The 27,295-nt window shown below is 45.2% G+C and overlaps 2 protein-coding genes across 2 annotated transcripts; both read right to left on the minus strand.

Moving 5' to 3' along the window:
• Positions 1-102: 102 nt before the first annotated feature.
• Positions 103-13,852, minus strand: LOC308348598 (signal-regulatory protein beta-1-like; the record flags this gene model as incomplete). Its single annotated transcript, XM_080812769.1, has 6 exons — positions 103-539; positions 949-1,060; positions 1,693-1,974; positions 4,928-5,242; positions 10,342-10,698; positions 13,780-13,852. The coding sequence occupies 6 exons, from the start codon at positions 13,850-13,852 to the stop codon at positions 470-472; spliced, it is 1,209 nt and encodes a 402-aa protein (XP_080668895.1). The 3' UTR covers positions 103-469.
• Positions 13,853-24,860: 11,008 nt separating this feature from the next.
• LOC308349063 (signal-regulatory protein delta-like) lies at positions 24,861-25,313 on the minus strand (the record flags this gene model as incomplete). Its single annotated transcript, XM_080813607.1, has 1 exon — positions 24,861-25,313. One exon carries the CDS (start codon positions 25,311-25,313, stop codon positions 24,861-24,863), a length of 453 nt encoding a protein of 150 aa, XP_080669733.1.
• Positions 25,314-27,295: the final 1,982 nt, after the last annotated feature.

Here is a 27,295-nt window from a genome sequence, read left to right on the forward strand (position 1 = left end):
GTCGGGAGGAGCCTTCAGAATTGCAGGTCTATGTTCCTCTTTGGGTAGGAGCTTGTTTTGCTCTGCTGAGTTTCTTTCTTTCTTTCTTTCTTTTTTTTTTTTAAAGATGTTATTTATTCATTTGACAGACAGAGATCACAAGTAGGCAGAGAGGCAGGCAGAGAGAGAGGAGGAAGCAAGCTCCCCACTGAGCAGAGAGTCCGATGCAGGGCTCGATCCCAGGACCCTGAGATCATGACCTGAGCCGAAGGCAGAGGTTTTAACCCACTGAGCCACCCAGGTGCCCCCTCTGCTGAGTTTCTTGCTCAGGGTCATGAACTTCATGTCCAGAATCCCCAGAGAAGCTTCTTTCTTTCATACGATGTGAGAGCCTACCTCTCCCGACTGACCCTCAAGGTCCAGGTTCTCAGTTTCTCTGGGGGCTGCAGGAGACAGCGAGGGACAGCCAGTGCAGAAGGTCTCAGAAGGCTCACAAGGCAGGAGAAGCTTTGGGAGTCGCTGCAGACTTCATGGCCAGTGCCTCTCCTGGATCAGTCCTCCTATATAAAACAGGAGGGGACTGTGGGTTCTGTGTCCCTGAGGAGGGCCTTGTGGTGCCTGTGACCTGCAGGGGAAGCAGGAAGCTGGGGCAAAGCCCTTGTTCTCAGACTTCTCCTCACAGACCACCTCAAGAGTGCTGTCTCCATATTAACTTTCCCCCCTTCGGTGCTCCCCCTGCCTAGACCAGGGAGCCTGCATCTTTGTGTATCTTCAGACTGGAGCTGTGAGGGGCAGAAGGGAAGGCTGAAGGGATTGGGGTGTGGATCTTAGGGACCCTTTGGTTTCCACATGCCTTCAAGGTCAGTGGGAAATGGGAGTGAAGCATGGCTTCTCCTCACAGTGCCCCCTGTTGGCCTGGAGTCTCCCTGCCCCTGGGGAAGCCCAACCCCTCTCTGAGGTCCCCCTTACTGGGAAGGGAATCTCCTCTTGAGGACATAGATGATGCAAAGTGCCGTCAGGGGAAACAACTTCCAGCCAAGCAGGATGAAGGTCCCAGAGAAGGAGCTGGATGCTCTGGCATCTGGAAAGATATTAGGATGGATGTGGCTTCCATTTCCCACCATTCAGCCCCTAGGCAGGCCCAGCCTCCCTCCTGACTCAGGTACCAAGACTAAGCTTGGACTGAGAGGGAATCCCCTCACCTCTCTAAGCCTCAGTTTCCTGATCTTTAAAATGGGGATGATAACGTATACCTTAGAACGTTTCTGTATCACATGGGAACACCTCAATGACGTACCTAATGGGTACTCAGTAACTGTTGAATCTGCGGGGCTTTGTGGGGGGGGGTGTGGATGGGGGATCATAGCTCATATAAACTTAGTTATTCGCTGGAAGAGCTGGTGGCGTGGGTGTGTGGTCTGGATCCCGCTGTGTGACAGAAGCGGTACTTCCTGCTTTTTGGTCCCTAAGGCAGCACACTCTGCAGAGGTGGCTCTAATTGCTGTCCCATTTTATAGATGAAGGAACTGAGGTGCAGAAAGGGGAAGTGACTTCCTCAAGGTCACACATGACAAACATGGCAGAGCCAGCATGTGAACCTGGCCTGTCTGTGTCCAGGTCTGAACCTTTACTGGCTTCCCCCCACCGGTTATTACACCCCCCCCACCCCACTCCCCCAGTCACCCAAACATGCTGGCTCTTCTCTGAACTCACTCAGCTGCACGCTGGCCTGGATCAGTGGCTGGGCCTCTTGCCCCACTTGGCAGGTGAATGGTGCTCTGTCCTCTGAGACGTAAACCAGGATACGACTGTCTTGGTTGAATGTGCCATCGGGGTCCTTGGTGGGGGTGGAAGTCTCATAGGCCTTAACACTTCTGTTCATCTCCAGCCAGGTGATTCGTATGACTTCAGGGTAGAACCTTTGCACGTGGCAGATGAGGATGGCCAACTGGAGGCTTGGGACCCGGTGGATGGATATGGTCACTGTGGGTATAACTGAAACAATAGCCCTTCCTTTGTTCCTTCCTTCCCTCCAGCAAAAGATGCTCAGGGAGCCTCCTTACATTCCTAGGCCCTGCCCTTGGTTCTGGGGTAGAGCAGTGAGCAAGACAGACAGAGTCCCTGCCTAACAAAGCTCCTGCTCTGGCGGAGAGGACAGGGCAGAAGAAGAGAAGTCACGTGATCCTCATAGGGGTTCTGAGAACCTACACGGGGGCACCTGACCTGGTCTGGAGTTGGGGCAGGTTAGGGAAGAGTTTCTGGAAGAAGTGACCTTTCAGCAGAAGTATGACACATGAATAGGAGTTAACTGTGTGTGGCGGATTGTATTTTCTAAAAATGACCACAGCAAGTTCCCAGATGTCTTCCAGAACCTTGCCTCTCCCCACCAGAAGGGGAGTGGACTTCTCTGGAACCTGGTTGGGACTTTGTGACTGCCTGGTGAAGAGAGTACAGCAGAGGTGACACTGTACCTTCCAAAGGTTGGTCATCAAAGTTCATGAGACTTCCCCTTGGGATATTCACTTTTGGAACATAGCCTCCAAGCTACAAGGATGCTCAGACTAGCCCATGGGGAAAGATGATCGTCAAGAAGAACTGAAGCCCCAAGCCCATAGCCAGCACCATTGGCTAGACAGGTTGTGAGGCAGTTTTGTGATAACCTCAGCCTTGGAGTCCTTCAGGTGAGGTGTCAGACATCATGGGGCAGAGACAGGCCATCCCTGCCAGGCCCTATCCAAATCCCTGCCCTACAGAATATGTGAGCATAATAATTTGGGAGATTTGGAGTAAGTTTAGAGCATTGGAATATGTTTGGGGAAAATTTGTTATGCAGTCCTGGTCACTGGAACACTAAGCAAAGGGGTTGGTGGAGGGCCAGAGGAAGGAAGGCTCTGGGAGAGGCCAGGTAGGTGTGGGGAAGGGTGTCTCAGGCAGAGGGAAGGGCATGCGTAGAGGTCCTGAGGTGAAGCCTAGCGTATCCTAGGACAGAAAGATGATCAGAGTGAGTGAGGGGGAGCATGGGCAAGATGAAGCCAAATTCATAGCCAGTGGCCATGAAGACTGTCTGTATTTATGGTGCTACACTTATTCCTGGGGGCACATACCGACACCCTAAGGAATCCATACATTGGTAGTTTAATACAGTTAATTTCCAGATCCTGAGCCCTCATATGATTCTTTCCTGAAACAGATCTGCCTGAGGATGCCTACTCCTTCCTCCTGCTCCTCAGTCCTTCTCCCAACCTTATAGAGGGAAGGTCTTCCTCCCACACATCCCGAATCTAGTTATGGTGCAGTGCCCTTGGTGTAAAGACTCTGGGACGCAAAATAAAAGGACAGTTCAAAATTGGATTACATTTTAGTGGTTATTTTGATAATTATTTATCAGAATTTTTCAGATATTTAGATTGTTTTGATCAATTGTGTAATTCAATCCAAATGAAATTTTCTTAACACTTAGAGCCTATGGTCATAACAAAAAGTTTTAAAAATCCAATTTATGTGTATTGAATATTATATATAAGTTATATATAATATAAAATTCAATATATATATATTTACTGTAGTTCTCTGTTTTCTCATAGTTCTCTATGAATGTGTGATGATGTGGTCAGTAAGGGCTTTCTTAAGATTTTATTTATTTATTTGACAGGCAGAGATCACAAGCAGGCAGAAAGGCAGGCAGAGAGAGAGGAAGGGAAGCAGGCTCCCCTCTGAGCAGAGAGCCTGATGCGGGGCTTGATCCCAGGACCCCGGGATCATGATCTGAGCTGAAGGCAGAGGTTTTAACCCACTGAGCCACCCAGGTGCCCCAGGATTTTCAAATATAAAATAAATTTACAGTAGGATAAAGTTCTCCCCAGGAAATCAGAATGGAAATGCAAATTTAAGAGGAAAAAGGAATGTTATAAAATTTCTGTTTATTTAGGAAGAGCTTATTTATGTCTGTTGTAATGGATGATGGTGGAAATCAAATCAGTATGACCTTATTTTTCCTCTGAACATTTCAGAGAGATGTAACATTTATTATGTTCCAGGGGTTCTGGCCTGTGCAACCATTTAAGTCTTTGATGAACAATACTGGATGTTAATTTTTAAATATACGAGGAACCACATAGTTCTTCACAATTATGAACAAAAATGTTTGAAGATTGCTGTTGAACGCCCTGATAAGGATTTTATTTTGTTTTGTTTTTTGAAAGAGCAGCGGTAAGCCACCGAAAAGTTTTTAAAGAAAGGAGACGGAGCCCTGTGTTGGGCTCCATTCTCGGTGGGGAGTCTTCTTGGGATCTCCTTCTCCCTCTCCCTGTGCTCCTCCTCCCTGCACTCTCTTTCTCTCTCTCTGTCTCTCTCAAATAAATAAATCTTTTAAAAAACTAGAACTGTATAGTTGGTTTTTTAAAAAATATTTTATTTATTTATTTGACAGAGATCACAAGAAGCAGTTAGAGAGAGAGGGGGAAGCAGGCTCCCCACTGAGCAGAGAGCCTGATGCGGGGCTTGATCCCAGGACCCTGAGATCATGACCTGAGCCAAAGGCAGAGGCTTAACCCGCTGAGCCACCCAGGCACCCCTAGAACTGTATAGCTTTTGCATCTTGTTGATGGGGTTCATGTGACTGTGAGCTCAGTGGAGCACAACTGGGTCTGTTCCGTTTACCACAGAATCCCCAGCACCTAGAATAATGCTGCCACATATGACTGGCTCAATAAACACTTGTTGAATGAATGAATGAACTTCTACCTCCCAAATACAAGAGAGCGAAGGGAACTCTGAATGCCAAGTGGCATCTTGTAAGAAGAGGATGGTCGGATAAGATAGGGAACTTTGCACCCATCTCACAGGGGATTTAAGGAAGAATAAATGGGAGGAGGCAGGTGAAGTCCTCCAAATAGGGAACCAGTGGTGGTCACCAAGTGTTGGCCACTTGGCTGGGGAGGGCCCTTACCTTGGAAGAATCTGGAGACGTTCACGTGCCTACTGAGGGGGCTCTGCAATGTACTGTGAGTCACTTGGCAGGTGACCTGGGAGTGGAGTAAGGATAAGTCAAGGGTCACCAGCACTGTGCTGAAGATGGTGTAGGATCTGGCATCTCCAGGTGGGAAGACGAGGGTCTGAAAGGCTGGAAGCTCCACATCCTTTTCAAACCATTTCAGCTGTATCTTTTTGGGAAAGAAGCCAGTTGATGTGCAGGTGAGATTCACTATCTGGCCTGGGCTGGCCCTGTTGGAGGGGCCATAAATCTCTGGAAGAGAGGGCTTAGCTTTGGCCAAAGTGAAGTTGAGAGAGGAGATAGAAAAATGAAGATGGCAAGTTAGTTTCCAGTGCAATATCCGCCCTTATGTTTCCCCCAGCTAGACTTACCCAATCTCTCATCTCCAGTTTTCTCCTCTGTGTAATTTTTATTATGACCCTTCTTACCGTAACAGCTTGCCAACTGGCCTCATAGACTGCTTCTCAACACTAGCCATCGGCACTCGACACCAGACCATGGTGATCATGTTAAAACACAGATTAGAGTTGAGGGAAATTGGAAGGGGAGGTGAACCATGAGAGACTATGGACTCTGAAAAACAACCTGAGGGTTTTGAAGGGGCGGGGGGGGTGGGAGGGTGGGGGAACCAGGTGGTGGGTATTGGGGAGGGCACAGATTGCATGGAGCACTGGGTGTGGCGAAAAAACAATGAATACTGTTACGCTGAAAATAAATAAAAAATTTAATTTAAAAAAAACCCACAGATTAGAATTTGTCATTCCCCTTCCCTCTCTCCCCTCCTTCCTGAAATACATTGTTTAAAAAGTCATATAACTTATGGAACTAAAAACATCACGTCCCTTGTTTCCTCTCCTAGGAAAAAATTATGGACCAACCACTTTTAATTATTTTAGCTGATTCATTGGACATTTCTCGTCATGTTTCTATCTTCTTTTTTCTTTTCTCTCTCTTTTTTTTTTTTTTTTTTGAGAGAGAGTGCATGAGCATGAGCAGGGAGGGACAGAGGGAGGAGAGAAGCAGGCTCCAAACTGAGCATGGAGCCCAAAGTGGGGTTCGATCCCACAACCCTGAGATCATGACCTGAGCTGAAATCAAGAATTGGATGCTTAACCAACTGAGTTACCCAGGTGCCCCCCTCTTCGTGTTTCTAAATAAGGTGCCTATATAATTCTCTTTTTTTTTCAGTTTTATATATTTTGAATAGACCTACTACTATGGAAGATGATGACTTAACTCTCATCTTCCTTCACATGCCATTGACACTTCCTTTCCTTACATCCTCTTATCATAGACACATCAGAGTCTTTTATTTTTTTAGTATTCAGCATTTATATTATAATGACCAACGAAACATTGTTCACAACTGGGCCATGCAATATATCATGCTTACATTTCCTTTTTTGTACACTTTTTGTTTTCCCAGTTTTTAATTGTCTCTCTCTCTCTTTTAAAGTTTTTATTTATTTAAGTAATTTCCACACCCAATGTGGGGCTAGAACTCATGACCCTGAGATCAAGAGTCACATGCTCTTTTGACTGAGCCGGCTGGGTGCCCCTAATTCCCTTATTCTTTTTATTTGCTTAGTTTTTATGCTTAGTTTTGCTTAGTTTTTATATCCTAGGACAAATTCACTCCTAAACTTTCTGCCAATGGGTATAACTCCTCCCAGATTGCTGGTACTGCTAAGTACTGTAATGACTTCAATTTAGGGTACCTGAACCCCCTGGGAATGCAGAAAGACTTTTCTGGAAGTATATAGGCTTGGGTTAAGACAAACCCTTTATAACACACCTTAAAAATACGGAATACACAGGTACCTGGGTGACTCAGTCAGTTAAGCATCCAGCTCTTGATTTTGGCTCAGTTCGTGATCTCAGGGTGATGAGATCAAGCCCCAGGTCCGGCCTCCATGCTGGGTGTGGATCCTGCTTAACACTCTCTCTTCCTTCCCCTCCCCCTCCCCGGCTGCTCATACCTGTTTGCTCTCTCTTTCAAAAGAAAAATACAAAGTACTCATCCTTGGACTTTGGCAATTATCAACAAATGTTTCATTTATATGTCTACCATCCACTGTGTTATTTTAAAGCAATACTAGACACTGTCATTTCATTCACAACTACCTCAGCATGTATATGTTAAGAATTAAGAATTAACTATAATCCTCTGTGCTTTTATTCCTCTTTTAAAATAAGATAACCAAATATGGACATGCTTGTATTTCCCGCTCTTCTTAAAGATTGTCTGCTCCACCCACTCTCCTTCACATTACTTTTCTTCTTTAATGATATCCTGTGGGTCATGCTGAAGCCAAGTGCTGACTTCTCGTGCTTTTTTATTTTTATTTTTTTTAAGATTTTATTTATTTATTTGACAGAGAGAGAGAGAGAGAGATCACAAGCAGGCAGAGCAGCAGGCAGAGAGAGGGAGAAGCAGGCTCCCCGCCGAGCAGAGAGCCCGATGTGGGGCTCGATCCCAGGACCCTGAGATCATGACCCGAGCCAAAGTCAGAGGCTTAGACCACTGAGCCACCCAGGTGCCCCTCTCATGCTTTTTTAAAGTTACAGAACTCCATTGTGTGATTCTACCATAATTTGTGTAACCCCTCCCTTGTCTTTTATTCTTACACATAGTGTTGTAATCAAGAGCCTAATCATAAATCATCTTGCACTTATGTTAGTATATCTTTAGGATAAGTTTCTAGAAGTAAGATTGTTAGGTCACAGGGTAATGTATATATATCTATATAATATGTAATTTGGCTAAATATTGCCAAATCCACTTCCTTACGACTTCCGTGATTTTGAATTTCTACATACAAAATATGGAAGTATCAATTTCCCCACAGCTCCTCCAACATAGAGTGTGTCAAACTTTTGGATTTTTGGCCAAGCAGATAGGTGAGAGGTTGTGTCCCAGTGTAGTTTTAAATTGCATATCCTTTCACGTGAGTGTGATTGAACATACTCATATATTTAGACGATGTTTCTATTTCACTTTCTATAAATTGCCTTCTCATATTTACTGCCCATAGTTCTATGAAATTGCTTGTTGTAAAATTTTAGAAGCTCTCTTTGTACGTTAGGTGAATCTTTGTATTATAAGTCGCAAAATAGTGTATGCACACACACTTCCATACACAAGTTTCTTTTTGTACAATATGATCAAACTGTCATTTTTTTCTCTTTTTGTTTCTGCATTTTGAATTATAGTTGGGAAGGTTTTCCCTACTTCCGGGTTACAAGAGAATCCAGACATGATTGCTTCTCATATTTACACAGTTTCATTATTTAAATATCTGATCCATGTGGGATTACTTTTGGCATGTGGTGGGAGGAGTGGTTCTGGATTTTTTTTTTTCTGTTCCATTGGTTTGCTTACTAATGTTCCAATTGATCCTCCACTATTGTTGAAGACTCCTTTCTCCATGAGATGGCCTTTAGTTTTTTTTTTTAAAGAAGTCAATTGACTGCATGTATAGTATTGTTTCTGGAATCCATTCTTTTTCATTGATCTATTTGTTTATCTTTTGTTTAAGTTTATTTATTTTTAGTAATCTCTATATCCAATGTGGGGCTCAAACTCATGACCCCAAGATCAAGAGTTGCACGCTCCTCTGACTGAGCAGGCCAGGCTCCCCATCTACTAGTCTATCTTGATGCCAATACTACACTGTATGATTTTTGTAGCTTTATAATAACTCTATGTTTATGAGGGATATTAGCCTCAAGTTTTCTTTATCTGGTTTTAGTATCACAGTAATGCTGGTTTTAAGGATTGATTGGGAAGCATCACTCCAATTTTCTGCAATAATTTGTGTAGAATTGTTAGCATTTCTTTCTTCAGTTCTTGGTAGAGTTCTCAGTGAAGTCGTCTGAGCCTGCACTATTGTTGGTGGGAGACTTTTTAAACTATCAAATTCAATTTCTTTAATAAATATAGAAATAATCAGGCTATTGACATCTGGAGGGAGCTTTGGAAGCCCGTGCCTTCCAAGGAATTTGTGCATTTCATCTAAGTTGTTGAGTTTATAGATATAAAATTTTTCACCAAGTTTCCTTATAGTCTTTTTAATATCTGTGGAAAATGTGGGGATGTTACCTCTCTCATTTTTTTAAAGTTTATTTTATTTTTTTAAAGTTTATTTATTTATTTTTAAGTTTATTTATTTTTTTTAAAGTTTATTTATTTATTTATTTATAATCTCTACACATCCAAGGTGGGGCTCAAACTCATGACCCGGAACTCAAAAGTCACATGCTCTTCCAACTGAGCCAGCCTAGTGCCCCATCTCTCAGTTTTGATATTGGTAATTTGTGCACTCTTTCTTTTTTCTTGACTGACTGCGATCCCACAATTCTATATATTATTCTGTGCTCATCGTGATAACTGTAGTTACCATCTGTCAGCTTGGTAGCTATAAGCTGTGAATTTTCCTTTGTTTGGTGTTGGATATTTTGTAATCCTCTAAATATGCTTGAACTTGTTTTGGGACCTGGTTAAATTACCTGGAAACAGTTTGATGGTTCTGCTTCAGTAAGAGGTAAAAAAGAATAAAAGGGGCTCCAGGGTGGCTCAGTCAGTTATGCGGCTGCCTTCAGCTCAGGTCGTGATCTCAGAGTCCTGGGACCAGCCGCATCAGGCTCCCTGCTCAGCAGGAAGCCTACTTCTCCCTTTCCCTCTGCTTGCTGCTCTGTCTACTAGCTCTCTCCCTAGCTCTCTCAAATAAATAAATAAAATCTTTTAAAAAATTGTTAAAAAAGAAAAAAAAATTAACCCTCGACCAAATGATGCTCCTGTCCTGCATTGCAAAGCTTAAATACAACACATGAAAACATCAAACTGTTTCCGGTTCACTATATCGTCACAGTGATGATATGTGCTAACACAATAATTATGTTACAGATGCTCTTCTAAGTGTTTCACATTTATAAACTTATTTACATTTGTACTCCTCATAACAAGTCTATGAGGTGAGTACTATTATTATCCCTACCTCACAGATGAGAAAATGGAGGCACTGAGAATTTAATTAAGAAAGTCGCTAAAGCCACACAGCTTGAAAATGGCAGAATTAGATGTTGAATCCAGGCCATTTGGTCCTGTTGTCTGCAATTTTACTCACTCTGCTTTCCGATCTATTTTGTGGCCTTTGAAAATGTAAGATTCTAAAGGGTAGGACTCTATTACTAGGGGCCCTGGGATTATGTTTCACCCTGCTCCCGTGCTATGATTTCTCACTATCCCCATCTTCTATCCTCAACTTTAACACAAACGCTGACAAAGAGGGAGCCTTGGGCTGAGAACCTGAAGCTTGTGATCTGTCTTTAGAACAATCAGGCTGGGTTTTTCAGGGATCTGGACTTACCATATACAAACATCCTGGTGCCTGGTCCAGATTTAAACTCCACATCATCAGGAGTCCCTTTCTGGAACTTCACACAGTAGTAGGTACCAGCGTCTGCGGGGGTGACTTTACTGATGCTGATGGAAAAGTCTGTGTTGTTTCTCCTTGTGGCGTCTGAAATATTTGTCACTCGGGGGAAGTGGCCTCCTTTGAAACTGAAGATTAACTCCCGGCCTGGCCCTGTCCCCCTGAACCACTGAGTCGGCCCTATGGGGCTCAGGGAGGTCACGGTGCAGCGCAGAGTGGCTGTCTGTCCGGCTGCGACAGACACTGGCTTGTCAGGCTGGATCACCTGCAGCCCCGCCTCACCGGCCACTCCTGGAGGGAAATACAAGTGAGCTCCACGTGTCCCCTGCCTGGCCCAGGGGGCTTCTCTTATGGCTTTGTTGTGAGACTGAATCTAAAAACCACTGAAAAACACTCAGGGGGCTGTGCCCAAGGACTTGGAATGTGTGGACCTGGAGTCAGGCTGATGTGGGCTCAAAGCCCGACTCCAGCTCCGACAAGCCTGCTGCTGTTTGGGCCAAGCCCCTCCCTCCCTCCGCTTTTGGTGGTTTTCTTGGTCAAGCAGGATGGATCAAGCCTTTCTCCATCAGTGTTGTGAATTTTCAAGGAAGACATGGGTTGTCAAGGACATGAGTGAGTGCTGTAATGGCCAGAATCAGCAGGACCGTTCTGAGGTGTTTGCATTTGCATTTGCATTCACTAAACACTACAAGGATTTGGCAACGAGTTTCCATAGATGTTAACTGACTCGTTCAATTCCCACCACTACTCTGTGAGAACGGCATTATTATTATTCATCCCTGTTTCCAGACAAAAAAATGAGACACAGAGAAATTCATAACTTGTTCCAAGCCAAATAAAGTATAAGTGATGAAGTTGGATTTGAACTCTGGATTTTCAAAAAATATCTGTCCTTTTTTTTTTTTAAGATTTTTATTTATTTATTTGACAGACAGAGACCACAAGTAGGCAGCGAGAGAGAGAGAGAGAGAGAGAGAGAGAGAGAAGGAATCAGGCTCCCCGCTGAACAGAGAGCCCGACACATGGCTTGATCCCAGGACCTGAGATCATGACCTGAGCTGAAGACAGAGGCTTTAACCCACTGAGCCACCCAGGCACCCCCCCCTTTTTTTTTTTTTAGATATCTGTGATTTTAACCACTTTCCTGGACAGCCTCTCAACTGAGATGTCAACCCGCTGGGAAGGAGAGGGGGCACTTCATCTGTCTGTGGGTCCAGGGTCAGCTCTGGGGAGAAGGGAGCAGACAGGCAGGGCTAACTCCCAATCAAGAATAAATAAATTAAAAAAAAAGATAAGTCAAAAAATGGGCGGAAGACATGAGCAGATACTTCTCCAAAGAAGACATACAAATGGCTAACAGACACATGAAAAAGTGCTCATCATCATCTGCCATCAGGGAAATTCAACCCAAAACCAAACTTAGATACCACCTTACATCAGTTAGAATGGCCAAAATTAACAAGGTGAGAAATAACAAGTGTTAGAGAGGATGTGGAGAAAGGGGAACCCTCTTACAGTGTTGGTGGGAATGCAAGTGGGTGCAGCCACTTTGGAGAACAGTGTGGAGATTCCTCAGGAAGTTAAAAATAGAGCTTCCCTATGACCCTGCAATTGCACTACTGGGTATTTACCCCAAAGATACAGATGCAGTGAAAAGAAAGGCCATCTGTACCCCAATGTTCACAGCAGCAATGGCCACGGTCGCCAAACTGTGGAAAGAACCAAGATGCCCTTCAACGGACGAATGGATAAGGAAGATGTGGTCCATATACACTATGGAGTATTATGCCTCCATCAGAAAGGACGAATACCCAACTTTTGTAGCAACATGGACAGGACTGGAAGAGATTATGCTGAGTGAAATAAGTCAAACAGAGAGAGTCAAGTATCATATGGTTTCACTTATTTGTGGAGCATAACAAATAATATAGAGGACAAGGGTAGATGGAGAGGAGAAGGGAGTTGAGGGAAATTGGAAGGGGAGGTGAACCATGAGAGACTATGGACTCTGAAAAACAACCTGAGGGTTTTGAAGGGGCGGGGGGTGGGAGGTTGGGGGAACCGGGTGGTGGGTATTAGGGAGGGCACAGATTGCATGGAGCACTGGGTGTGGTGAAAAAACAATGAATACTGTTACGCTGAAAAGAAATAAAAAATTTTAAAAAAAAGAAATTAAAAATAGAGCTACCCTATGACTCTGCAATTGCACTACTGGGTATTTACCCCAAAGATACAGATGTAGTGAAAAGAAGGGCCATCTGTACCCCAATGTTCATAGCAGCATTGGCCACAATCGCCAAACTGTGGAAAGAGCCAAAGTGCCCTTCAATAGATGAATGGATAAAGAGGATATGGTCCATATATGCAATGGAATATTACTCAACCATCAGAAAGGATGAGCACCCAACTTTTGCATCAATACGGATGGGACGGGAGGAGATTATGCTGAGTGAAATAAGTCAAACAGAGAAAGACAGTTGTCATATGGTTTCACTTATTTGTGGAACATAAGGAATAACATGGAGGACATTAAGAGAGGGAAGGGAAAAATGAAAGGGGAGAAATCAGAGGGGGAGAGGAACCATGAGAGACTGTGGACTCTGGGAATGAAACGGAGAGTTTTAGAGGGGAGGAGGGAGGGGAGATGGGTGAGCCCAGTGATGGGTATTAAGGAGGGCACAGATAGCACGGAGCACTGTGGTTAGATGCAAACGAGTCACGGAACACTCCATCAAAACTAATGATGTACTGTATGGTGACTAACGTAACACAATAATAAAAAAAAAGAATATAATTTTAGAATGCTAAGATTTGGGGGGACTTCATAGTCTACAAAGAACCACTTATCAGTTTTCTAATCTCTCTGCATGGCAGGTGGAGTACTTGCGATCTATCTATCTACCCACCTATCGAGATCTCCATCTGAATTAGGGCAGCTCTGACTCCCAGACTCTAGGGTTTCCAGCAGGAGTCCGACACTGCACCCCCACCTCCTCTCTGAGGATGGGCCCAGGACCTGCAGGTCAAACCACAGGGGATCATGGAGGCTTCACAGGGTGACAGGAGGGTGGGAAGTGAGGCAGGACTGGGAGCCTCCAGCGCTGAGAAAGGCCTGGTGGGGTGAATCCTGTCTGGACCTGAGTGGGAGAGGAAAGGAGCCCTCTGAGGAATAAGCTCTGGGAGCATTTGTTTGGGAGGGCCTTTTTGTAAAAGAAAACATTTAGAGAAGTGTCTTCAAGAGGAAGCCACAGTGAAGAAAGAGGACTTGGAACCGAGATCCCTCCTCTCTACTGCCAGTGGGGAAGCCCTGCCCTTGGGCCACACTCAGGTGAGTTCCTTGCACGGGGCTCCTGGAGGGAGGGCAGCACTCACCTGTGAGGCCCAGCAGCAGAGGCAGCAGCAGGGATGGCCCGGGCAGCTGGGGTGGGGAGGCAGGTGCAGGCATCCTGGTGGCCCGGAGCCCCGCTCTGGGTGAATGTTGCCCGGAAGAGGCCTTGGGACTCCGCTCTGCGATGAGAGAGGAAGTCTTCTGTCCCTCACATAAGAGGAAGTCACTGTGATGGGTGGAACGAGCTATGGGGTTTTCACAGTTTCTGCTTCTAGATTGTGAAATAGGAATCAGAACCAGCTGGGAAATTACCGACAGAAGGCTCCCAAGATGCTTGGAGAGTTGTGGCAGGCCCCCTTAGGCCTGGGGCTGTGTCCCCGGACCCTTTGGCTCCAGGTCTGAGGCCCCGCTGTCCCTTCCCTTCCTCACCCTGAAGCACAAAGGTACACAGCCCGTCAGAGTGGAGGGTGTGTTCTGTCTTTGGGAACCATGCAACACCCCGGGCTCAGTGAACCGCCGGCAGTCCAGGAGGAAGGCTCCTGGGAATAAGGCCTCCAGGGAGGGGAAGCCCTGTTTTCCCCACTCCAGAGGGATCAGTGGTAAACATGAGCCATGTCTGATGGGCGCCCCTGGGTTTGAGGGTACACTTGCAGGGGAAGGGGCTTCCGGTGAACGAAGAGTTCGGTCTTTGGAGGGGGAGGATGGCTTCTGTTTTAGAGGCTGAAGGAGGCCTGCGTGGGGAAGGGATGTCAGCATGTTCATCCTGCAGGGACAACAACACACCCCATGCCCAGGAGGAGGAGGAGGGGTGCCTCTTCTCTTTCCCCAGCTCTGGGGCCAGCTCTGGGCAGAGGGGGTGCATGAGGAGGAGAAACCCGATATCAAAAGCGCACTCCCTCTTTTGTCCTGAGCACCAACAGCCAGCACACAAGACTGCATCCCGAGCCCGAGAAGCTGGGAGCTCCTCACTCCTGTGGGGCCCACGCACTTCGGATCCTGCCTTCTGTGACTTAGTTTCCCCACAGTTCCCAGCCCTCACCTCCATCCCAGCCTCTGACTTGAATGTTAATGACGCTAAATGGCAGAACTCAAAAGGGAGTCAGAGATGGGATTTGATTGTTCTGTCATAGAACATGTTTCCTCTTCCCCTGAGATGCTGTTATTATTCTATTTTATTTATTCCTCCCTCAGAGAGATCAACTGTGGGACCCTTGAGAAGGCACTGGCCCGAGTGCTCCTTTTGGCTCCATTATTCCAAACCAGTGGTGACAGATTGTATTTTCCAGAGCTGACTGCAGCCATAGCCTTTCTCATGCTCTTTGACATGCCTCCCATTGAGAAGTGGGTAAATATTCCTTCCGCCTAGGCAGGCTTGTGATAACACAGGTAGTGAGGTAACTTCCAAAGCCTGACCATAAAGCTTCCCTGTACTTTTTCCCTGCTCTCCTGGGCAGCTCCTTTTTGGAATCTTGCTGCAGGGCTAGGAGGAAGCCCAAACTAGCTCACACACAAAGACCACACTGTAGGGATGCATGTAGGAGTCCTAGCTAAAAGCCCAGCACAGAGTCCAGCCAGTAGCCAGCATCAATCATGAGACATGTAAATGAAGAAGCTTCTGGATGGTTCCAGACCCTAGAAGTTGTCACCCCTAGCCAAGGCCCCAGACATCATACAGAGGAGACAAACCATTCTTATGCCCTGTCTGAATTTCTGATCGCAGGATCACTGATCAGAATGAAATCATTGTTGTGGCACCTGGGGGCTCAGTCAGTTAAGCATCTGCCTTTGGCCTGGGTCATGATCTCAGCGTCCTGGGATCCAGCCCCTGTGTCAGGTTCCCTGCTTAGTGGAGAGCCTGCTTCTCCCTTTCTCTTTCCTTCTGCCTCTCTCCCTGCTCGTGCTCTCTCTCCCTCTCTCTCAACTAAATAAATAAAATATTTAAAAAATAATGAAATGGTTGTTTACCACCCCTAAGTTTTGGGGTGTTTTGTTACACAGCAAAAGTGACTCCAACGCTGCCCTTGGCAACCTTGTTCCCTATCCCCACTCATTAGTGTCTACCTTCTTCACTGGGCTTGGTGCCCTTGCTGGCAGGGACCATTGAACCTGACCTTAGGAGACAGGCTTAGGGGTCCAAAGGACCTTGGTTGGAATCCTGGGCCCACCTGGTCTCTGCACGACTGTGGCCAAGTCACCTCCACGCCCATATCGTACTGTTTGCTCGGCACCTGCAAACCGTTCTCATCACTCACCTCCCCATCGGGCTCTCTGTGTCCCCATTTCAGTGTCTGATACCCACTGTGAGCCACTTAGTCCAGCTGGAGACATTGGTGTCATTTTGGGTGACACCCCTCTCCCGCTCCCGCCACATGCTTTCATCTAAACCCGTCCTAAATCCTCCCGTGTGTGTCTCTCCACGGTCACATCTGCCTGTCAGTTTGCCTCCTTCTCTGTTCCCCTGTTGCATGCGGTCTTCTCCTCACACTGGAGCCAGAGTGCTGCTTTTAAATGAGACATCTGAGCTTGTCACTCTCTTTAAATGGCTTCTCAGGACTCTTCGGGTCACCTGGGATTCTCCTCATGTGCCTGACTGATCTAACTGCTCTGTCAGACTCACTTCCTAGCTCTTCCCTCATGTTTGGGCTCCGCTGCACTGGCTTTTCACAGGGACTCAGGCCCCTTGCTCCTCCCTCTGTTCTGTGTTCTGGGGATGCCCACCCACTTCTCCTCTTCATTGTGGACAAACCCAGAGCACCCTTAATTACCTCTCAGAATTTGTAATCATGTAGTTATTTTCACTGTTTGTCTTGCCCACTAGAGCATATGCGTCAGAGAGAGCAGGGGCTGGGTCTGCTCTGTCTCCTGTTGAGGACACTCAACAGGTGTTTTTAAACTCAGGAAGGAATGGCCGATTCATGGTAAGCATGTATGCGGTGACCCCAGATGGTGGCCTCTTGTCTGGTTCTTCCCAGAAGCAGTAGAGCCACAGGACCCTGGCCTTCTCTGGCATCTTACAGCTGCTTTCTCCTCCCTTCGTTCCTTCTTGGTCTCCTCCATCCCTGGAAACCCTTGGAGCCCGACACTCATGGAGTAAATCACAGTGGTGGCTTCACAGCTATTTCATTCTGGACCCCACTTAGTCAAGGCTGGGCTCTCCTCTTCATGTTGGAAGCTCCCCTGGGTGGATGTTATCAGGGAACAAAGAGGCAGACTTCTTGGGTCTCTATTTTGGTACCTAGCTCTCCTGGTAGGTATCACAGAAAGGAAAGGGGGGTAAGCCTTATGCCTGTGGGGTGGCATAAATCTTGGGATGTTAACACAGAAGACCCCCACCCAAAATTTCCATGCAACGTGTATATAGACCATTCCCCCAAGCTCCCACTAGGATTAGCCTATGAGACTCAGGCCCCATAAGTAAGGGTGTTAAGAACCAAGAGTTGGTTGAGTTCCTGGATGGGTCTTTTAAACTCAAAGCCAAGACAGTAGAATGTAGAGCTAAGGCTTTTGAGTGTGAGAAACAAGTGACTTGTGGAGAACACCATTTGGTTTCCAGCAATTTTACATTGAAAAAAGTAACCGAAGTTCCTTGAAAAAATTTTTTTTAATTAAGTAAACTCTGCCCCCAACATGGCACTCAAACTCATGACCCCGAGACCAAGAATCGCATCTTCTCTTGACTGAGCCAAACAGGCACCGCCCCCAAATAACCAAAGCTCTTAAGCAAGCACCCAGTCATCGACGCAACAAGTCTTTATTGAGCATCTTGTTGGGTCTAGCCACTGTTCTAGGCACTGGAGATAGAACAGTGAGAAAGAACAAAGGCGACACCCTTGTCCCCAAGGAGCTCACATGCTCACATGTGAGTGGGTCACGTAGTAACCACCAACTGCATGCATAGATTGTCGGATGGTAAGAGTGCTACCTGAGGTATGTGATTGTGTATTGAGGAACGGGATGCTTGGCTTACAAGAAGATGGTTTATATAGGGCAGTCAGAGTCTTCTATTTTTTTGTTTTTAAATTATCATCATTTTCAAGACTTCATTTTTAAGCAACCTCTACACCCAGTGTGGGGCTTGAACTCACAACCCTGAGATCAAGTGTTGCAAGCTCCACTGACTAAACCAGCCAGGCAAGTTTAGGACAGTCAGAATCTTTTTAAAAAATAACATGATGGGACACCTGGGTGGCTCAGTTGGTTAAGCAGCTGCCTTTGGCTCAGGTCATGATCTCAGCGTCCTGGGATCGAGTCCCACATCGGGCTCCTTGCTCGGCGGGGAGCCTGCTTCTCTCTCTGCCTCTGCCTGCCACTCTGTCTGCCTGTGCTCATTCTCTCTGACAAATAAATAAATAAAATCTTTTAAAAAAATAACATGATGTTTGGGAGAGATTTGAAAGAAGTGAAGGAGTGGCTACGAAGATACCTGGAGAAGAGTGTTCCATGAAGACAGGAGAACAAAGGCAAAGCTCTTGAGGAGGACTGTGAAGGTCAAGGGTCTGCTGTGGCAAGAGCCCAGTGTGTAAATGGGAACATGACAGGAGTTGGGTGGGGAAGCTTGGACAGGGGCCGGTAGGCCATCATGGACTCCCCTTGGCTTTCTTTCAGATCAGCAGGCACTGACGGGTTGGAGGAATGATGGGATCCCTTGCTGCTCTGAGGGGAAGAGGTTGAGGTATGCAAAGGTAGGAGCAGGGAGACCAGAGTTGGCAATAATTATAATAATAATAAAATAATATAATAACAATAAAAAATATAATAATGATAATAATTATAGCAATAATCCAGGTGGGTAGACACTGGCATGGACCAAGGCGGTACCTTGTAGGTGGTGGGGGTGACTGGATTCTGGGTCTCTTTTGAACATAGAGATCGTAAGATGTGGAGTGTGACTTGGACATGAGGTATGAGGGAAAAGAAGATCAAGAATCATTCCAGGATTTTTGACATATGTGGTGGACAGCCTGTAAAATGGCTCCCAGTGATCCCCGCCTTCTGGAATTCATAACTAAGTGCAGTATCTTTCCCTTGGGTGCAGGCTGCACCCAGTGACTCAGTTCTCAATGAAGAGAATACGGCAAAAGTGATGGGATGTCACTTCCAAAATTAGGTCTCAAACAGTCTGTGACTCCTGTCTTGCTTATCCTCTCTCTCTCACTACCCTAAGGAAAATCAGCTGTCCTGTTGTAAGCTGCCCGAAGGGGAGATCCATGAGGCAATGGATCAGTCTTCAGTCAGGGTCTTTTTTTTTTTAAATTTATTTATTTTATATCTTTTCAGTGTAACAGTATTCATTGTTTTTGCACCACACCCAGTGCTCCATGCAATCCGTGCCCTCCCTAATACCCACCACCTGGTTCCCCCAACCTCCCACCCCCCTGCCCCTTTGAAACCCTTAGGTTGTTTTCCAGAGTCCACAGTCTTTCATGGTTCAACTCCCCCTCCAATTTCCCTCAACTCCCTTCTCCTCTCCATCTCCCCATGTCCTCCATGTTATTCCTTATGCTCCACAAATAAGTGAAACCATATGATAATTGACTTTCTCTGCTTGACTCATTTCACTCAGCATAATCTCTTCAGTCAGGGTCTTTAGTCGGTGGCCAGCAAGAGTGTGAGCCGTGTTCAATAGGAAGTGAGCTTGGAAGCACTACCCCCCCCACCCCGCCCCACCCCAGTCAAGCCTTGAGTTGACAGTAGCTCCTGACTTCACCTGAGCCAGAGGACCCAGTTACGCTGCACTCAGATTCCTGACCCAGATAAACTGTCAGACAATGTTTGTTGTTTTAAGCCCTGAGTTGTGGAGTATCTTTTTTTTTTTTTTTAATGCAGCAATGGAAAACTAATACAGCATGCAAGAGCATTTATACTTTAAAAACAGTGTTAGGGGGCGCCTAGGTGGCTCAGTCGTTAAGCGTCTGCCTTCGGCTCAGGTCATGATCCCAGGGGCCTGGGATCGAGCCCCACATCAGGCTTCCTGCTCAGCTGGAAGCCTGCTTCTCCCTCTCCCACTCCCCCTGCTTCTGTTCCCTCTCTAGCTGTCTGTCTCTCTGTCAAATAAATAAAAAATCTAAAATAAAAATAAAAATAAAAATGGGGTTAGAAAGAATGCCGTAAAATGTTTCTGCCCTTTATACAGATTTAACCCCCCTCCCTGCCAAGGTGTAGAAGTTGGAGCTGGGCTGAGAAGGAAATGAGCAGAGTTCAGGAGAACTTAGATAGGAGAGTGGGACTCAGGAACCCTCGTTCTCCCTCCCTAGGGAGGTGGGATGAGTGCCCCCCAGGTCTCCTGCTCAGCTGTTCCAGCTCTTGTCCTGAGACCCCTCCCTGGGGGCTGTGAGGTGGACAGGTGCGTGGAGGGTAGGTGCCCAGGGAGTGGAGGTATGTGTCGTTCCTCAGACCTCCATGGCTTCTCCCGGGGCAGTTCTTCCGGAGGGGAGGGGACAACAGAGACTGAAGTTCCCCCAGTGTCCGGAAGGGGGCAGCTGTGGGAAGCACATCCACGTATCTGTTCAGTCAGTCAGTGCAGGTTTTCCGAGTGTCTACTTGTCCCAGCATCTGTGCTCTGCCTGAGGAGGAGCAGGGGGCCTCGACAGTCCACCCTGTGAGATCAGACACGGCCCTCTTCCCTGGGCCTTTATCTCCTACACTGTTCCTCAGACATCTTTTGCAAACCTCCAGTTTTATATTTTTCATTTCATGGAGCCATGCTTTCTTGGTTCTTTGTATGCTTTTTGCTTTTTTTTTTTTTTTAATTTTATTTTAGATTTGGGCATTTGAAAAAAACATGTTTGCATCCTACCCCAGATTCATTTGTTGAACTCCCCAAAGATCATGGTCTTAGTAGGTGGAAATTTTAGGAGGTGCTCAGGTCATGAGAATGGATCCGTTATGAATGAGATTAATGCCTTATAAGAGAGACCCCAGAGAGCTCTGCAGACCCTTTTTTAAAATAAACATATAATGTATTATTTGTTTCAGGGGTACACAATTCACAGTGCTCACCATAGCATATATCCTCCCCCATGTCCATCCCCCAGCCACCCCATCCCTCCGACCCCCCTCCCCTCCAGCAACTCTCAGTTTGTTTCCTGAGATGAAGAGTCTCTCATGGTTTGTCTCCCTCTCTGGTTTCATCTTGTTTCATTTTTCCCTCCTCCCCTATGATCCTCTGTCTTATGTCTCAAATTCCTCAGATCAGTGAGATAATATGATAATTGTCTTTCTCTGATTGACTTATTTCACTTACTTAGCATAATACCCTCTAGTTCCATCCACATCATGGCAAATGGTAAGATTTCGCGTTTTTTGATGGCTGCATAGTATTCCATTGCATGTATGTATGTATATACATACATATATTTATATACACAAACCACATCTTATCCATTCATCTGTTGATGGACATCTAGGTTCTTTCGATAGTTTGGCTATGGTGGACATTGCTGCTATAAACATTGGGGTGCTCGTGCCCCTTTGGATCACTACATTTGTATCTGGGGTAAATACCCAGTAGTGCAATTGCTGGGTGTTAGGGTAGCTCTATTTGCAACTTTTTGAGGAACCTCCATGCTATTTTCCAGAGTGGCTGCACCAGCTTGCATCCCCACCAACAGTGTAAGAGGGTTCCCCTTTCTCCGCATCCTTGCCAATGTTTGTTGTTCCCTGTCTTGTTAATTTTAGCCATTCTGACTGGTGTGAGGTGGTATCTCAATGTAGTTTTGATTTGAATCTCCCTGATGGCTACTGATGTTAAATATTTTTCATGTGTCTGTTGGCCATTTGTATGTCTTCTTTGGAGAAGTGTCTGCTCAGGTTTTCTGCCAATTTCTTGACTGGAGTATTTGTTTTTTGGGTGTTGAGAGTTTGAGAAGTTCTTTATAGATCTTGGATACCAGCCCTTTGTCTGTAGTGCCATTTGAAAATATCTTCTCCCATCCCACGGGTTGTCTTTTAGTTTTGTTGACCGTTTCCTAAAATTCAAGTTAGTTAACATATAGTCTAGTATTGGTTTTACAAGTAGAATTTAGTGATTCATCAATTACATATAACACCGACTGCTCATCCCAAGAAATGCCCTCCTTAATGCCCACAATCCATTTAACCCATCCTCCCATTCACCTCCCCTCCAGCAATCCTCAGTTTGTGCTCTATAGCTAAGAGTCTCTTATGGTTTGCCTCCCTCTCTGTTTTTATCTTACTTTATTTTTCCTTCCCTTCCTGTGTTCATCTGTTTTTTTTTTCTTAAATTCCACATGAGTGAAGTAATATGATATTTGTCTTTCTCTGACTTATTTCGCTTAGCATAATACCCTCTAGGTATTACCTCTCCCATTCTATCGGTTGCTTTTTAGGTTTGTTGATTGTTTACTTCACTGTGCAGAAGCTTTTTATCTTAATAATGTCTCAATAGTTCGTTTTTGCTCTTTTTTTCCTTGCCTCCAGAGACATGTCTAGTAAGAAGTTGCTGCAGCTGAGGTCAAAGAGGTGGCTAGCTTGTTTTCTCCCCTAGGATTTTGATGGTTTCCTGGCTTACATTTAGGTCTTTCATCCATTTTGAATTTATTTTTGTGTATGGTGTAAGATGGTGGTCCAGTTTCATTCTTCTGCATGTTGCTGTCCAGTTTTCCCTACACCAATTGTTGAAGATATTGTCTTTGTGTGTATTTTAAATTTTTAATTTAAATTCCATTAGCCAAGGTATTGTACAGCATTAGTTTTTGATATAATGTTCAATGTGTATTTTTTTTTTTAGCTGTCTCGAATTCCCTAAGCTTGCTTTTTCTTCTCAGGAGATCGCAATCTCTTATGCTCCCTGGTGCCATTTTGTGGAACAGCATTTTTAAAAATTCTTTTTTTTTTATTAGAGTACATCATTAGTCTTTGATGTAGTGTTCCATGATTCATTATTTGCACTTCTAACCTTCTCTGCTGTTCCCACTAGTGCTGTGAATCATGAGACAGAAACCATCCCCTCAGGCAGTCCCCAGACAATCCAGATTGATGCACTGTATGTTCTGCTTCTATCTTGAGGAGGGAGCAGGTATGGGAGGTTTCCTCCTAATTGTGCCAGTACACCAGGCTGGGGGTGACATATGAGTGTACAAAGCTCTGCAAACTTTCCTGCAGCTTTCACTGGAATCCCTGCCTAGTTTTCCATCGGCCTGGGTACCATTGCTTCTCAGTTGGTTTCTAGCATTCTTACAAAGGTATTTTGGTCCACAGATGGTTGTTATTTGGTTGTCTCCATGGAAGAAGGGTTGGGGACTTCTTAGTCTGTCATTTTACTGATGTCACTACTCTAAGTGATATAAAAACAATAATTTTTGCCAGTATCTGGGAGTAGACACATGGAAGTTCTCCCACTGTCATGCCATCTGCATAGGACTATTCCAGTTATAAACCCCAAAGTTTGTGACAATTAGTTATAGCAACCATAGCAAACACACTTAACTCAGTATTTTAAACTATATGTATATATGCCTTTTATTCATTATGTAGAAATGGTATAAATTTAATACATTTCTTACTCTTTGGCTTTTAACAGGGAAATGGAACTTATTCACAATATTTTTCCTCTAAATCATCTTCATGTACCTCCACACCTCCAACTCTAACTAGAGTCTTCTCATTAGGAGGACAAAGCCATAAACCCAAGGATTATGGGAGTAAGAGATCTGAGTTCTATTATCCAGTCCCTGTGTAACTGGAGGCAAAGCCAATTTCTGGGTCTCAACTTCCTCATATGTTACCTGAAGGGTTGGACCGTGGGGTGGACACCATATTGTTCTTAGTCTGTTGAACATTTGTGTCATTGGGTTGGTGGATCCCCTACCAAGCACTTCCTCTCCCTTATAATAGTGAGTAAGTGAAAGGCATAGGAAAGGCAATTTCAAATGGCTCCCTGGGATTCATTTGTGGAGGCTGGGAATAAGAAGCTCTCTCTCCATTCTGACTGCTAAGATGAGGTAATGAATGTCAACATTTCTTGTACTTACCTCTTCCATTATATGAATGAGGCCTATATGCAGCAAACACCAGGCAGAGATAAATAGAGATGAGAGAATTTCAAAGAATAAGAGTCTTGGTGGCCCTGAGACCTTAGTCCTAAAACTCTGCGTTGGATGCTGTGAGGAACATAGAATCCTCCTCAGCTACAGGATCCCATTATACTAATATTTTTCATTTTTATCCCTTGTAAGGAAATGTTCTTCACTAATATATAGAGCCTGCTGGAGAGAGTCCAGATCAACTTTACCACTTTCTCCTACTATCTGTCCCCCTAAATTCCCTTGAGGCTTATTTTCTTCATTCATGTGATAAGGATAATCATTCTTATACTCAAGTTGCCGTGCCAGTAAATACAATAATATGGGAGAAGGAGATGCTTCATGTACAGGAGATGCCCAACAAATAGTAGTATTGTAGTATCATGAATTTAATCATTTCTCAAGCTGGGTATTACTCAGAATTCAGAAGTTATAACAAAATAGAAAAATTGAATAAGTAAGGCTTTAGGAACAGAAAAAAAAATGGTTGGAAATTGTACTTCAGTGCTCTGTGGATGTGGGAACTTTATCACCTGGCATCCCTTAGGACAATGCTGACTTTAAGAAAACTGGCTTGACAAGGAGATGTTTTCTCTCCTATTATTGGAGCTCCAGAAGTGGGGCGGGAACCAGGAACAATATGGCCGTGTAATGTTGTCAACCCACATTCTCTACATCTTTGCACTTCTCTACAGCAGATTTTTCCTCAGCTTGGTTCCCCTCATGGTCATTAGATGTTTCTCTGGAGCACCTGGGGCAAACTGATTGCCTGTTCCTAGCCAACAGGAGAGAGAATTGCATTAGTTTCCCAGATTTTTCTGCAAGTCTGTCCTTTTCATTTACGGACACAAATTGGCTTAAGCCAGTCTCCTATTTGAGTTAACCATAAGTAGGGAGTCATGAAATGATCTTAATTGGTTTCATCTAGCTCTTGGGGGCTGGTTATTGAATATTGGGATGTCAACCAAAATATCCCTCATCATTCAATTGACCTTTCTGAGTTTGTTTCTCCTCCTGTAAATCACTTAACTCACAGGTTGCTGAGAGATCAAAGGTACAACGCACCTTCAATAATAGTTAGCCTAATCTAGTAATTCAGTGAGTAGAGGATTGGTTAACTGAAATGATAGCCCGTAGTAGGGGGTGGAGGAGACAAACTCACTAGTCACAAACACTTTGGTGCCCGGACCTGACTGGAACTCCGTGTCAGGTTTCCCCTCCTTGAACTTCACGCAGTAGTAAGTGCCAGCGTCTGCAAGAGAGATTTCACTGATGCGGATGGAAAAGTCTGTGTTGCCAACTTTGGTGGGGTGTCCAATTTCTTTTACTCTGGGAAAGAAACCTTCTTTGAAATTGTAGATTAATTCCCGGTTTGGCCCATTTCCCTTGAACCATAAGACGGGTCCTTTTGGGAATGAATCTGGTACATTGCAACTCAAGGTGATTGTCTCTCCAACTGATACAGTCTGTGTCATCTCAGCTTGTTGCACCTGGAATATCTCATGTGTGGTTCCTGCAAAGAAATGCAAAATCATTTCCCATTTCCCATGCTCTAGCCCAGGCAGGACTGAAGAACTTGGATCCAGATCGTGGGTGGGCCTCATTCATTATTTATTTTAATGATGTGTGTGAGTCAGTGCAGAGGACTAAATGTATTACCTCTCCCATTCCATGTCCCAGCCCCTAACCAGGGAAAGAAGAGGACAGGGAGGGAGAGGACTGGGATTATGCATTGATAGTGTTTATATAGAGAGATTAGTCCCTCTCCCATCTAAATGCCAAAAATCACTCAACACATTTGGAGATGGGTCCAAGTGTCCTCTGCTGACCTCATAGCTATAGGGAGTTTGGGATGGACCTTCATCTCTTTTCTGAAGGGTGAGCAGCCACTGAGTTTATGGGGATATTAGTGCTGAGAGGTGTGGAGAAAGGGCAAGTCAAGAGATAGCAAACCTAGAGAATGGGGAGCCATTTAGGACTACTGTGTTCATGCAGGCAGAGTGCGGCTCCTCTGCTTCTCTGTCAAGGGAGGGAAGAAAGAGACAGTTTCCTCTTCTAAACGAAAGATAATAGAACCTCAAGGGACCTTATCAATTTTGGAGGGCCCACAACTGATCTCCAACACCCACTACCACCAACATCACTACCCCATATTAGTCAGGTCCTGGTAATCTCTCCCCTTTCCAGGCAAACCGTCAAAAGCAAAGATGGGCTAAGGTGTGGGTTAGAGAGACAAATCTTGGCTGGTGAGGTTGGGAGAAAATGGAGGGTAAGCTGCCTATGCTCATACTTTTTAGCTTGAGGGATCTTATGTAAATTTTCCGTGGCCCATTGGGTATGATGGAATGTGGCTGGACTTGAAGAGAACATCACAGAGGAAGACTAGTTTTCCCAGAAGAACAGATAGACACACTAATCTCACATATTGAATGTCATTAATCCAGAGAGTGGCAAGAAGTAGCAAACACTGGTTGTCCTCAGAGAAGAGAACAACAGAGCTGGGGTTAGACTAGGGCAGGTCAGGGAAAGATCAAGAGCCAGGAGAGTGACTGAACTCCTCCAGGACAGCTTTTCCAAACAAGATCTGGGAGTGGGTGATATCAATCCCCATCCTTCTGATGTCCTGGCTCCCTAGAATCCATAGTAGGAGACCACACTCACTCATTGATTTCCTGTGGGGAATGGGGTCCCTGAGTGCCCTGTGGTGGCTCTTCAGGGACCTGCCACCAGGACTCAATCACGTTCCAGTTAGAAATGGCTGAGTGGATTTGGGCAGGTTTGTAGAGATTCTGCTTACCTGTGGATCCCTTCACTTTGGCTCAGGAAGTATTGGGTTTAGGGGGCAAACTCTAACCTGTGTTACGATTTCATCCTGAACCTGTAAGATCAGATGAGGCCACAGGGGTCAGTGAATGGAAATTGGGTCTCAGAACATAGCTTAGAAGATACTCAATGGAGAGCTCTTATTCCAGGATTGTCCGCCAGACCTTAGAAAAGCCAGTGGGCCACATAGGTCTCAGTATTCTCACTTTTTGGATCATAAAGTGCACACTTGTAGTTGTATTATATCTACTTGGTACCTTTTCATGTGAGAGTTTCCCTTGCCATATGTCATCACTGGCTTGGTGGAGTTGGCCGTCAGGGCAGGGCATGGCCTGTCAACATGGCTTAATTCAGTAGTAGGCATGGGACCACAGAATGGTTAATTAATAGGGCCATCTGCAGAACCTAACTTATAGGGTGGTTTGTGATTGAAGGGGCACAGAATCTAGTGTGTAGTGATGATTTGGTACGTGCTTCAGATTTTAAAAAATTTATTTTTACAGACCAAGGGGATGGAGTTTGTCAGGCTGTACTCACCATTCACAGATACAACGGTGCCTGAACCAGATACATACGACATGTCAGGGTGCGCTATGGTTAGTTTCACACAGTAGTAGGTGCCCACATCTTTGGGCGACACGTTACTGATGCGGATGGAATAGTCTGTCTGGTTGAACTCTGTGTTTTCCACTTG

This window comes from Martes martes, assembly GCF_963455335.1.
Source record: "Martes martes genome assembly, chromosome: 9".
Classification (NCBI taxonomy): domain Eukaryota; kingdom Metazoa; phylum Chordata; class Mammalia; order Carnivora; family Mustelidae; genus Martes; species Martes martes.